At 45.4% G+C, this 14608-nt stretch overlaps 1 protein-coding gene across 1 annotated transcript in view; it reads left to right on the forward strand.

Moving 5' to 3' along the window:
- SMC6 (structural maintenance of chromosomes 6) overlaps positions 1 to 14608 on the forward strand; it is an 81856-nt gene that overhangs the window by 55214 nt on the left and 12034 nt on the right. Inside the window, 3 exon segments of the mRNA XM_090031830.1 lie at positions 2690 to 2815; positions 13707 to 13812; positions 14380 to 14532. Coding sequence (XP_089887956.1) covers positions 2690 to 2815; positions 13707 to 13812; positions 14380 to 14532 — 385 coding nt within the window.

Raw genomic sequence — 14608 nt, forward strand, 5'->3', positions numbered from 1 at the left:
AAGACTGGAAGAAGGCCAATGTGGTGCCGATCTTCAAGAAAGGGAGGAGAGTGGATCCGGCTAACTACAGGCCCATTAGCCTGACTTCTATCCTGGGGAAGATCTTAGAAAAGTTTATTAAGGAGGCCATCCTTGAGGGACTGGCCCAGGCTAACATCCTAAGGGATAGCCAGCATGGGTTTGTTGCGGGTAGGTCTTGCTTGACCAATCTCATTTCCTTCTATGACCAGGTGACCTATCATCTGGACAAGGGAGAAGAGATTGATGTCATATATCTTGACTTCAAAAAAGCTTTTGATCTGGTATCCCATGATCACCTCTCGGCCAAACTCGCCAGTCGTGGCCTTGGCTCCACCATGATCCACTGGCTGGGAAATTGGTTCCGTGGTCGGACCCAGAGGGTTGTAGTTGATGGCAGTCACCATTGTGGTGCCCTGTGACCAGTGGGGTCCCTCGAGGCTCTGTCCTGGGACCCATACTGTTCAACATCTTCATTAACAATGAGGACATGGAAGTCAGGAGTGGACTGGCCAAGTTCGCCGATGACACCAAACTTTGGGGGAAAGCATCCACACCAGAAGATAGACGGGTGATCCAGGCTGACCTGGACAAGCTCAGCAAATGGGCAGACGAGAACCTCATGGTGTTTAACACCGAAAAATGTAAGGTTCTCCACCTTGGGAGGAAAAACCTGCAGCGCCCTTATAGGCTCGGCAGTGCTATGTTGGCTAGCACTACAGAGGAAAGAGATTTGGGGGTCATCACTGACCACATGATGAACATGAGCCTGCAATGCGATGCTGCGGCTAATAAAGCGACCAAAACGCTGGCTTGCATCCATAGATGCTTCTTGAGCAAATCCCGGGAAGTCATTCTCCCCTTGTATTCGGCCTTGATGAGGCCGCAGCTGGAGTCCTGCGTCCAGTTTTGGGCTCCACAATTCAAAAAGGATGTGGAGAAGCTTGAGAGAGTCCAGAGGAGAGCCACGCGCATGATCAGAGGTCAGGAAAACAGATCTTACGATGACAGGTTGAGAGCCATGGGACTCTTTAGCCTGGAAAAGCATAGGCTCGGGGTGATCTGATGGCCGCCTATAAGTTTATCAAGGGTGACCACCAGGATCTGGGGGAACGTCTGTTCACCAGAGCGCCTCAAGGGATGACGAGGTCGAACGGTCACAAACTCCTGCAAGACCGTTTCAGGCTGGACATAAGGAAGAATTTCTTTACTGTCCGAGCCCCCAAGGTCTGGAACAGTCTGCCAGCGGAGGTGGTTCAAGCACCTACATTGAACACCTTCAAGAGTAAATTGGATGCTTATCTTACTGGGATCCTATGACCCCAGCTGACTTCCTGCCCTTTGGGCAGGGGGCTGGACTCGATGATCTCCCGAGGTCCCTTCCAGCCCTAATGTCTATGAAATCTCTGGTGGAGTGTCGCTTTTGAGATTTGCAAGGTGACAATCCCAGCCCTTCTTTCCCCTTGGGAATATCCCAACATGCTTTATCAGTTCTCGCTGCTAACATTAAGGGCCACAGAAGTAACCGTGTAACAGAAAAAATAAAAGAAGGCGGATGGCACAAGGAAGTAACAGTGATGACTCTCCTTCCCCTGTGCTGTGGAACTTCTGTGTCCAGTAAGGCTAGAAGAGAGAACGCCTGAACAGATGGCTCCCTATTCAGATGGGCACAAAGTGGCAGCCTTGGTTTCCTGTGTTTTGTAGCAGGACAGCTACTCATTATAGTTACCTCAGCATCTAACTTACCAGTCTTTATCCCAGTTTGTCACGCTTTTTAGTATCTGAAGCATTTCTGTACACACTTGATATTTGGAAAATCTTAACAGGTTAAAAGAGAAACTGGAGGATTAAGCATTTCTGAAAATCTCCTTGACTATTAATTTCCGTACCCAAATGATCTAAAGCACAGCAATTTTGGTCCAGACACTGTCTAATCAGATCTCGGACTGTTTCACATTGCACAATAATAAGTTACACCCACTGGATGTGGTCAGAGTTTATTCCATCAGACCCTAAGTTCCACCGAGATGCCATCGTCATCACGTCTCTCACATTGGCTAGGCAGCTACCTAGAGTTTCGCATGTACCTTCAAAAAAAAAAAACCCATCCCAGATGCCTCTATATTGTGTTCTGTGTTTGCAAAGTGTACTAGCCACTGTTTTGAAGTCCTCCACATGGAATGTGCATAGGAACAAGTGCTTGAAGGAGAAGTAAGTTACTTACCAGTAACTGGAGTTCTTTTGAAAATGATTTCTATACTGTATGCACATTTGGCATCCCACTGCCTCCTCCCCTTCCAGAGTGCTAGGGACTTCAAGGGATTCTGGGGTTGAAAGCAAACTGAGCAGTATGGAGACTCCTCATAGAGTATGTGGAGAGTCGGGGTGTGTGCATACTATACAGATACTGTTATGGCAAAAAAAGTCTCTGAGTTAATATTCTTGAGGTTCATGTATAGACACAGTGGAGTGTACATATGGAGAACAAATCCTGAAGTACAGTGACTGGTAAATAATTTCTTTCCTTCTCTTAGGTGCTCAAATTGTCATCATGTTGGTTGATATCTAAAAAATGGAATTTTACTAGGTTGGTTTTAAATTCAAATATTTGAAAACTTGCTTAAATTTAACTTGATGCTTACTTAAAAATATATTTTTCTGTTAAAAACAGGGAGTTTGTTGAAGCAAAGGAAAAATATGAGGATGCAGAAGGTAAAGTGAAAAATCTGAAGAAATTTATTAAACTGTTGGATGAAATAATGACACAGAGATACAAAACATATCAGCAGTTCAGAAGGTAAGTTTTTACTCGTTCAAGCACTTCACATAATCTCATGTGTAAGAACAAGTTAAAGTTAGTTTTTAAATATTGTGGACTTTAAAATTGCCTGGGGTCTCTCATAGGAAGTCATTATACATAGGAAGTCCCTCATGTCATATGTACTCTAGTCCAGGGTTTTTCAACCTTTTTAATAACTGTTCCCCCACTGGCCCCCTTTTTAATAAGTGTACCCCTGGGGCGGGGGTGACAAGGGGTCGGGCGCAGAGTGGGGGGTAGCCAAATGGCCAGATGTGTGGCATCTGTGCAGCCCTGCTCTCGCCCTGCTCCTGTGAGGCAGCAGCGCAAGGTGTGGTGCTCTGTCCCCACATACCCCCTTGGACCTTTCAGAGTACCTGCAGGAGTATGTGTACCTCTGGTTGATAACCCCTGCTGTAGTCAGTAGCGGTTTATTTTTTGCCTCCTTTTCTATCCCTCTCAAAACAAAAATAATTGCAGAAAGTATGTCAATATTTGCTCCTGATTACACATAAAAAAATCAGATCTTAGCTTTAGTTATTTCCTTCAGTGAATTCTGTGTACAGAATGTAACCAGAAAGCTTTGTTTAGATGTTAGCAATCCGGCAACTAGATTCTTTATTGCTGGAGAGTTTAAGTAAAAATTAGCACACATCTGGATTTAGAATACAGACTAAAAATTGTGAACAGCTGTTTCCTACCAGCCCTCTTCTAGAAGCTTGTGGAGTTGCTTGGTTCACTGATACTTCACTTGTGGCATGAAAATGCCCTTATTGTGCAAAATTGGATTCTTCTGGCCAGCAACATCCACTAGGGCTTTTTTTTAAAGTCTAGATTCCTTTGTATATCCGAGCTGGATATAAGGGATATAGTAGATTCAAACCGTCTCCCTTAGTTCCTTCTTACTGTTCATGGAAATGAGAGAGAATCTCTGTACTGTCTGCCTTATTCATCAACAGCAGTAACTACTAGTTACTGAAAAACTTGGGACATCAGGGTAAGAGTTCATTTTCCTTACTGTATACACCCTCTGGGCTGGGACACTGCATAAATATTGGTCCCTCCCTCCAGGAAAGGTAGTACTTCTCCTTACCCCCATCTAAACACAGCAAGGTGTCATCCCCTACCTGCCTTCACTTTCATAGGTAGATGGTTTTAATGTGCTCCCCAAAAGGCAGAATGTTCCTGCTACTTCTCTAGGGATCCACATTACAAATACTAACAGAAAGGATTGCAGCTGTGCATTATTTCAACAGATCAGACAAAGTGAATAGTCTCTGCTATTTGGCTGTGCAGTTGGGACAGTAAACCAACTTCCTAGCCTGCAGATGCCTTGGCAGGTCAGTTTAGCAGAGAGTTCTCAAACATTTTGTCAGGGTTTCACTCTAAGAACATCTAAGGGAAGGAGGAGTGAAGAGTAGCAGAATAATGGCTATTGGCTTCAAAAAAAGCAGGTTTAGGGGATTGCTAACTAAGGTATTCCTAGAAAAAAGTTTTATGGGAATAAGTTCATGAGAGGAGGTACTGCATTTATCCAAATTCAGGGTGACTTATAATTTTAAGAATCTAATTATTGGAGAATTTTCTTATATTTGTTCCTTACCACTACTATGGCAGGAAATTAGCAGTAGAGTTGTCATGTGGCAGGGAGGAGCTGGCAGCTTTATCCTTGCCTCCTGGTGCCTCCCCATTCGCTTCTCAATCTTTCTTCCTGCTACCTGTCTCCCGTCCCCTTCCACTGATTTCCTTTGCTAATATAGGCACAGGGGCAGCCACGGACCTGCTTCTGGCCTGCACTGCAGGGAGCCTGAGTTGGCTGGGAGACACTGAAGTGGTGCAGATTCCTCCTTCCCTGCCTGGCTCTCCTTCCCATGTCTTTTGTTGGCCAGGAGCCAGCTGTAAAGAGGAACCAGTGTGCTGTGGCAGCTGCTCCTTACAGCACTGAGTAGAAGCAGGTCAGGAGCAACTATGGGGCTCCCCCTGTGCCTGCATTAGCTGGTTGTTGGATTGGTCCAGCTGGAAGCTATGGCAAGTGGTTGTTCAGAGAGCCTGGCTTGGCTGGGGACTGCAGCAGTGGCACACAGATTCTTCCTCCATTATCCAACTCCCCATCAGTGAGGCAGATGGAAGAGGTGGGCAGGGAACAGACACTGGAAGGAGGAACCAGCATGTTGGTGATGCTGTCCCTGGTCCAGCTGGAGTTGCTTCATATTCAGCTCCAAGATCAGGCTTTGTTTTCCCCATGTTGAATGGTGGGGGGAAACCTTATCTTGGAATCAAGTAAATATGGTATTTCTAGTTTGCTGCTGTGCTTTCAATCGCGTGCTACAAAGGAAAGAGAGGAAGTACAATACGAGACAAATGGCTGTACTTTTAGTTCTTTAATGACCTGAAAATCAAATAGGAATCATGGAAAAAGTGAAAGCAAGGACACTTTGCTTCTGCTGAGTATAGAAGAACAACATAAGTATGTAGACAAAATTAAAGGATGTGGAGAAAAATGAATTAACATTAGAAAGAGACATAACAGGTAATAACAAATAGTTCTTTAAATACAAATACATTAAAACCAAGCAAGATTAAAGGAAAATGCAACTGCCTTACTTAATAGGGAAGGTGAATAAATAAGGAATTCTACAGAGGAAACGAGTGGTATCTCGCCACCCTGCATAACCTTTTACTAAAAAGGTTAATTGCGACTAGAAGCTTCATACTTCAAAGTTAAACAAGGATTTAGAAACACAGCATATAATGGGGAAAGATCAGGTTAAAGAATATTGAGGTCGGGGTGTCTAAGATAGAGCCCACAGGCTGGATTTGCATATGGTACTACAGCATTTGGTCCCTGGTGCTTGCTGGCCCTGGGTCTCAAATTGGCCCAAATGCAGCACGTGCTGGACTGGTGCCAGGTGCAGGACCCAGGACAGGCAGCATCTGCTCCACAGCCTTCACTGCATGCAGCACCTCCATGGGGCCAGTCTGGGACCACACCCCTCATCACTATCCCCCCCCTCTCATCCTTACTCTCTCCCTGCCGCCCCTGCATGTCAGATCCAACATCCACTGGTGCCCTGGTCTGGGGCATGAGCCACATGCAGGCAGACCTGGATTAGCCAGAGAAAGTATTGGATCCAGCACGTGGGGAGCGAGGGGAGCATAGGTCCCCTGCATGTTGAATCTAGTGACTACTCTGGCTGGTCCAGGAATGTGATGCCTGTGGCACCTGTCACAGACTGGTTGGAGTGGTCACTGCATGTGGCTCATATCCCAGTGTGCCTAGAGTGGGTAAGGATCAGTCATGTGGGAGTAGGAGGGTGACTTCCATGGGCTTGATGCAGCCCACAGGACTTGGCTGCACACCATTCATTTGGTCATTGGACTAGTTCCTTTCCATTCATGTGACTCACAGGATCAGATAAGTTTGACACCCCTACTTTGGTTAACAGTCTGATAATCCATGGAGGGCCCAGAACTAAAAAATAATAAATATAAATGAGGGGAAGAAAAGGACCCCCACAAATTCAAGTCCTACCAATTTATTTGATACTAAGGAACAGGGTGTCTGATGTACTGGAACATGTTAATTAGGATGCTTGTGGAATCCCTGTTACTGGAAGTGTTTAAGAACATATTAGACATCTGTCAGGAAGAGTTTAGGGCAGGGGTTGGCAATCTTTTTATAGTGACAGGCCAACTTAATGGAGTTTGGTTCAAAGGTGGGTAGCTGCTTTCAACCCAGTCATGGCTGCATGCTGCCAGTGTGCCACTGACATCCCAGCTCCACAGGCTGGATTTGCTCTGCAGGCCATAGGTGGCCTAACCCTGGTCTAGAGCATAGAGTCTTAGAGGAAGGAATAGGATCTTTGAGATTACCTTCCAGTTTCAGTTACTTCTGCAAGCGGGGATTCCCAGAAACGGGTTTATCTACCACAGACCTGAGTAGCAAGTTTCAAACATTTTACTCCAGAGGCGGTTCTAGCCCAGGCTCTATGTCATCCCTTTACTGTCAGATTTGATGTATGCATTTTTACTGATTTCCCCTGCTATCAAATGTTCTGAGGCAACTGAAGCAAGATACAGGTCTGGAATGAGCCAGGCAGTCCCAGTATTATTTTCTTTATTAGTAATCTCAACAGTTATTCTTCCTTCTCATTATAGCATCTTTTCAGATATTTAAAAACTGCTGTGATATCCCTTCCTTTTTACCTCTTCTTGAAACTAAACACCTAATTCTCTCAACATTTGCTCACATAACTTGTATTTCAACCCTTTTATTATCTCTTTTCACTCACTTTGGGTCCTCTCAGCTAGGGACAGACATTCAAAAAGCTCAAGCCTGAACTGATTCACTCTTTGCAGGTTAGCCTAAGCTGTACAGCTTAAACTGATTAATAACTGGACAGACATTCTTTGATTAAACCAGGAAATGCAGTCATATGCCTGCAGTGTCTCAAGCCAGAAGTTGGGGGCCGCTAGCTCATGCCTGCCAGCCACTGGCTGGAGTGGAGGGGGCATGGCCAGGCACCAGCTGGGACTAGCATAACACACGGGATGCCAGCTACCAGCCTGGTGTGGGGGAGAGGGAGGGAGCACAGCTGCTGCCAGACTGAGGATGGGGAAAAAGTCCTTTCTCTGAAGCAAACGTATTAAACACAGCAGTTTGCAGAGCATACAACAGGAAACTACCAAAAATCTCCACCTAAGCTAAGATGCATCCCAGTAAAATGCAGCATACGCAGCTTAGTCTAACTTAAAATGTAAACCAGGAAGACAAGAATTAGTTTTACTAATCCTGAGGGCAGAGCAAGGCATTCAGAAAGACTTTGTTTGGGTATGTAGCTCTCTCCATTCTTTGGTAAAGCTGTCTTAATTACATCTCCAGCATGTGTGATAATTGTCAGGTCTTTGTCACTTCCCACTTCTCAGTCTGATCTTGCAGGTCTTAGCTCTAGGCTTACAAGTGCAGGTCTTGGATCTGCACACAGGGGACTAGCTTGCCTCTGTCCCCACCTCCACCTCCATTCACCCCCACATGCTGTGGAATGAATCCCCTCCCAAGCCCCCAGGAGTTCTTGGGGAGAGGGGACAGGGGGATCCCTGCCTGGCTGCAGACAAGTCATGGAGGTGTGCCTGGGACTGGCAAACCGTGGCTGCGGTCCCCAGGGTTTGCTAGTGGGCGGGGGGGCAGAGGGGATGGAGGGAGGAATTTGTCTTGGGGCCGTGGTAGTCCAGTGTCTGGCCACACCCTGTCCCTGCTTTGGCTAGAGAGCAGAGGGAAGGGGCCAGTCCAGCTCTCTGGAGCAGAGAACAGAGCTCCGCCCAGCCCAGAAAGCATGTCAAGATGCTGGGGGAGTCTGATTTAATTTAAACCAGGAAGGGGTCTAGGATAAGTATTGCATAAACTGGTTTGAGCCAAATCAGTTAAACCTGGTTGAATGTAGTATCAGACTTAATCTCAAACCAGTTTTGGCCACTTTCAGACTGGCTTATGTGTACTGAATGTCTGTTCTGTTACAGATTTAAACCAGTTTCCTATCACTTAAACCAGTTTATGTGTAATGTCTGTCCCTAGCCCTCTAGTTTCTCCATATCTCTCAAAAGGTGGAGCCCAGAACTCACAGTACTACTCTGGCTAGCAGAGTCCTACCCAGAGCATATAGAAGTGGCAGTATCACTTCTTGTGTCTTGCATTCAATACTCCTATTAATATAGCACCAAAATAGTGTTTTACCTTTTTTGCAGCTGCATCCCATTGCTGACTCAGTGAGGTTGTGATCCTCAATGATCCTGAGATGTTTTGTGGCAGCATTACTGTCTAGCCAGTTGTCTTCCATTTTGTACTTACATATGTGGATTTTGTTCCCTCGGTGTGGCACCTTATATTTCTTTATTGAATTTTGATTTTATTATCTGTAGTCCAGTTCTCCATTTCGTAAGATCCTTTTGAATTCTTCTGTCCTCTAGTTTTGTTTTATCAGCATACTTGATCATGAAGCTCTATATTCTTATGTTGAGATCCTTAATAAAAATATTAAACAAAACTGGGCCCAGAAAGTTTGCTGTGGAACCCTAGTTAAAACTCCTGACTTTGATCCAATTTAGCTGGTTGGAGTTATTCAGCAAATTGTATATTTGCCTAACAGTAATTCTGTCTGTTCACATTTCACCAGTTTTGCTTGTGGGTATCATGTGGGACCATATCAAAAGCCTTCCTAAAGTCCACATATATCATATTCATGTACTTCCTTCATCTACTGGCATAGATGAAAATCAGATTGGTTTGATATGATTTGTTTTTAACAAATCTGTGTTGGCTTCTAGTGATTTTTTTTTTTTTTCCTATTAAAGTTGGGCTGTAATTCCCCTGATCCTCCCTTTTCTGCATTTTAAAAATAGTTGTTACGTTAGCACTTCTCCTCTGGGACCTTGTCTGTCATCAACAACTTGGCAAATATTCCCTGCAGCTTCAAGATATCTTCAGCAAGTTTCTGACTCCCTTTATTTATCATAAGTCACAGCCCTTTCCCTTCTTTTTGTGTGTTTCTTCTTTTTTTGGTGAATTCTTAGGCAAAGTAGTCACTGTTCAAGCACCTACATTGAACACCTTCAAGAGTAAATTGGATGCTTATCTTGCTGGGATCCTATAACCCCAGCTGACTTCCTGCCCTTTGGGCAGGGGGCTGGACTCGATGATCTCCCGAGGTCCCTTCCAGCCCTAATGTCTATGAAATCTAAGAATTAAAAAAAAAAAAAAACAGTTAATCTGGGTCTAAACAGAAATTCACATGCCACTGATTTTTGAGGTCCCCAGCACCTCTGGGTTAACTGCAAACTTTAGGAAGTCTAAATTCATGTGTTACAAGCATTTGAAATCTCCGTGAGGTTAAAAATGAATGTTCTCTGTTATAAATGACTCTGCAACAGGTAATCAGTGGAAGATCTAAATTTGCAATTAAAAGGATTTTCTACAAAGTAATTTATTTATTGTTTAACATCATTCTAACAGTGCTTTACAGAATAAAAGTAACCAGGATCTTCCTTGGATTGCTGTTGGTTTATTGAAAAGCAGGAGCTCCACAAAATGTTCTGCTTTGGAACCAGCATCTCAGAGAATAGTATTTTGAAAGAGCAATTTACACAGAATGAAAGATTCTGGGATTTTTGTTTTTAATTATTTAGCCATCTCAGGAGCCTCCTGGGTTTTTTAAAAACAGTGGCGGCTTCTGTCACTGATTTTGTTATGTGTTAAAGTGCTTGCTAACCTCTGGAGTTCCTTTCCTGAATCAGCAGAGCAGTTTCATAGTTTCATAGTAGCTAGAGTCGGAAGGGACCTAGGTAGATCATCTAGTCTGACCCCCTGCCTTGGCAGGAAAGAGCACCGGGGTCAGATGACCCCGGCAAGGTGCTCATCTAACTTCCTTTTAAAAATCCCCAGGCTAGGAGCCTGCACCACTTCCCCTGGAAGCCGGTTCCAGGCCCTAGCCGCCCTGACTGTGAAGTAGTGCCTCCTAATATCTAATCTAAACTTACCCTCCGCCAGCTTGTGACCGTTATTCCTGGTCACTCCTGGCAGCGCACGGGGGAACAGGGACTGCCCCAATACCCGCTGATCCCCCCTGACCAGTTTGTAGCAGGCCACAAGGTCCCCCCTTAACCTTCTCTTGTGGAAGCTAAACAGGTTCAGGTCCCGTAGCCTCTCCTCATAAGGCCTGCCCTGCTGACCCCTGATCATACGAGTGGCCCTCCTCTGAACTCTTTCCATATCGTCCACGTCCCTCTTGAAGTGTGGCGCCCAGAACTGGACGCAGTACTCCAGCTGCGGCCTGACCAGTGCCGCGTAGAGGGGGAGGATCACCTCCCTGGACCTGCTCGAGATGCATCTGTGGATGCATGACAGGGTACGGTTGGCCTTCTTGACTGCCTCCCCACACTGCCGGCCCATGTTCATCGTGGAGTCAATGACGACTCCAAGATCCTTTTCCGTCTCCGTGCTGGCAAGAGGGGAGTTCCCCAACCTGTAAGTGTGGTGCCGGTTCTTCCTCCCCATGTGCAACACCTTGCACTTATCAGTGTTAAACCCCATCCTATTCTCATCCGCCCACCGTTGCAACCTGTCAAGGTCAGCTTGTAGCCTATTGCACCCTTCTAGTGCACCCACATCCCCCCACATCTTAGTGTCATCAGCAAACTTGAACAGGGTGCTTTCTACCCCATCATCCAAGTCACTGATGAAGATGTTGAACAGTGCGGGCCCGAGGACCGAGCCCTGCGGAACCCCACTGCCCACGTCCTTCCAGGTCGAGAAGAACCCATCCACTACCACCCTCTGGGTGCGGCCCTCGAACCAGTTGGCGACCCATTTGACCGTGTGGGCATCGACACCACAGTCTCCCAGCTTTTTGATGAGGACTGGGTGAGAGACAGTGTCGAAAGCCTTCCGGAAGTCCAGAAAGACTACATCCACAGCAACCCCTGCGTCTAATGATTTGGTGACCTGATCGTAAAAGACCACCAGGTTGGTCTGACAAGACCTGCCACTGATGAACCCATGTTGGTTGCCCCTGAGCATGCATTCCCCTGCAAGGCCCTCCTGGATGTGTGCCAGGATAATTTTTTCAAAGAGCTTACCCGGGATTGAGGTAAGACTAACTGGCCTGTAATTTCCCGGGTCCTCTTTTTTTCCCTTTTTGAAGATAGGGACCACATTGGCCCTCTTCCAGTCCTCCGGCACCTCGCCAGAGCACCACGAGTGCTCATAGAGCCGCGCCAGGGGTCCCGCAATGACCTCGGCCAGTTCCTGTAGAACCCTAGGGTGAAAATCATCCGGACCAGCGGACTTGAACACGTCCAGCCTCTCCAGAAGTACCCTAACTAACTCCTCGCTAACCCCTGGCCCAGGCGTGTCTCTCTCGGGGCCCGAGGGGGGCCCAGCAGGGAGGTGGCTGAACTGGTCCCTACTTAGGAAGACAGAGGCAAAGAAATCGTTAAATATGTTAGCTTTATCATCTGGCGTGATGACTAAGTTGCCCATCGTGTCCTGCAGGGGCCCCACATTACCCGGGACCCTCTTTTTACCCCCTATGTATTTGAAGAAGGACTTCTTATTGTCCTTAATCCGGGAAGCTAGTCCTATCTCCATCTCTGCCTTGGCCCTCCTGACTGCCCCCCTACATCCTCGGGCGACTGTAACATAGTCCTTCTTGGTGATGACCCCATCTCTCCATTGGGTGTATGCCTCCCTTTTAGCAAGGAGACATTCCCGGATGCTCTTAGTGAGCCATGGGGGTTTATGTGCCCTCCTGCTCCCTTTGACCCTTGTTGGGATTACCTCCCTTTGGGCATGAGCAGTATTACAAGGAACAGTGCCTGTGACAGAACAATAAGATCTTCATGAAAGTGATTCAAAGCAGACATTGTTCTTTGTGAAAGTAGCCACTGCTGTGTTGGAAGAGCTAAATTAATTTTAAAAAACTCAGAAACACACAAAAGCAGTATGTTGTGTGATATAAACATACTTATTGCGAAGCAAGCAAACAAAAAGTAATAGATCTAACAGTATATACTTCTTGCTCCTCTAGCCAGACATGCACACTAGGGGTGTGTGAAACGGGCTTTATTCAATTCGGATTCAGCCCAAATTGGGGACAGCGATTCGATGAATTGATTCAGATCACTGTCCCCAATTCGATTCGATGGAATCCAGATCTGAAGATTCAGTGCTGATTTGGAGAATCAGCAATTTGGCCATAGACACAGCTTTAAATATTCTTTCTACAAACCTTGAGTTACCAGGCATGGCTCATGAATGCTGCAATGGTGGGGTGGCTGGAGTGTCCCACAGGAGTGCCGGGGGGCCCCCACATGCTCGACAGCGAACCCAGAATTGGACCAGAAGTAGTTCCGGTCCACTTCCGGGTCTGCTGCCGACTGTGCTGGGGCAGCCCCTACCCCGGGTCTGCAGTCAGCAATGGGGGAGACCCTGGGTGTCCCCCCCCCCGACCCAGGAGGCACCAGTTGCCAAGCCAGGGGGACACGGGGGAGCCCCCCTGCATGCTTCCCGTTGGACCCAGAAATGGACCAGAAGTGCTTGTGGTCCACTTCCAGGTCTGCTGCCAACATGCTGGGGAACACCCCCCCCTCCCCCCGTGCTCCTATGGGATGCTCCATCTGCCTGGTACCTTGAGGTATGTAGAAAAATATTTAAAGCTGTATCTATGTCCAAATTCTCAAATCTCTCTGAATCAATTCAGAGAGATTAAAGGGTCTCCTGATTCAGTTCAGATTCAGAGATTTGGCCACTGAATTGGGCCGAATCTCCACCATATCAAATTGGCAACCAAAGCTTTCCACAGCCCTCGTGCACACCTCATGATTAAAATTACCACCATACAACACAGATAAAATATGGCATCCTCAGTTTTGTCACAGTAGAAAAATGAACATTCCAACAATTCTTGCTATAAGTATATGCGAGTGTGGACTCTCTGACCCTCTGCACCATTAGATTTGAGGCAAATGGATACTGAGGGTAGTGTTGGGAAGAGGCAAAGGGTTTTGATGGTGGGAATTATGGAATGGTGGATGCTTTAACTCTGTTCTACTGCAATTGTGAGCATATGCATGTCTGGACAAAAGAATACAAGGTTCCTGCTGTTGGATTTCCTCATCTGTCTATTTTTGTGATTCTGTTGGGTATATTATGTATCTAGTCCTAACTCCCATAGACAGTAGTTTTTGTGTATGTACTGTATGACTTAGATTTAAGTAGTAGTTGTAGTATTGAGATTCCATTATTAACTTTTTTCCTGGTGGCTTAAAATTTGTTCTTATTTTTTCACGTATTTTAAAAATTAGTGACTGAATATTTTGTTTCCATAATTTAATTGAAAAGGTGCCTTACTTTACGATGCAAATTCTACTTTGACTTCTTACTACATCAGCGTGGCTACTTTGGTAAAATGAGCTTTGACCACAAGAATGAAACACTTTCAATAACAGTAAGTAATTTTATATTTTCTTCATGTATACCTTCATTTTTGTCTTGTATAAGAAATTCAGCATTAAAAAGAAAACGCCACAAGGGGTCACTATAATCCAAGGAACAAGGGCTGCTTACCCATTTTCACTTCTTTCTGTTTGTTAAGACACTGCTGAAGCAGTTACCTGCTGTTCTATAGTTTTCAGGCTTTGACAGCAATGTAACTAGAATGGTTGATGAGTTTAACAGTTATTGAAAGCAGAACTAAACAGCAAATTACAGGCTGAGTCAATGTTTAAAATTAATTCCATTCTATGGTTGTTTCCACAGTGGAACAGTTGATTTCCAACCACCCTGAAAATACCTTCCAAAATTGTAGTTCATTGAACTATTTTTATTTTATTGAAATACATATGCACTGAAATATGCACCTTAATTTGCAGGTGATGTGCAATTTAAATAGCTATACTTGTGTTAGTTTTTGGTGGTTTTGAACATAATTTTAAGTGGAAATTGTGCGTTTGTAATTTTTCCCTATGCAAGCAACTGTCACAATCTACTAATGAAATGAATGGCTTAATCCTAGGTCCAGCCTGGAGAGGGAGACAAGGCTGCTCTGAATGACATGAGATCTCTATCAGGAGGTGAACGTTCCTTCTCAACCGTTTGTTTCATTCTTTCTCTGTGGTCCATTACTGAATCTCCTTTCAGATGCTTGGATGAATTTGATGTCTACATGGTATAGTTTAATCTTAAACTACTTCTTCCAGTTCTTATGCTTCATGCTACCCAAGAATCTTATTAATGACTATAAT

This window comes from Crocodylus siamensis, chromosome 1 (genome assembly GCF_052110815.1).
Source record: "Crocodylus siamensis isolate JL-2025a chromosome 1, ASM5211081v1, whole genome shotgun sequence".
NCBI classification, from domain to species: Eukaryota; Metazoa; Chordata; order Crocodylia; family Crocodylidae; genus Crocodylus; species Crocodylus siamensis.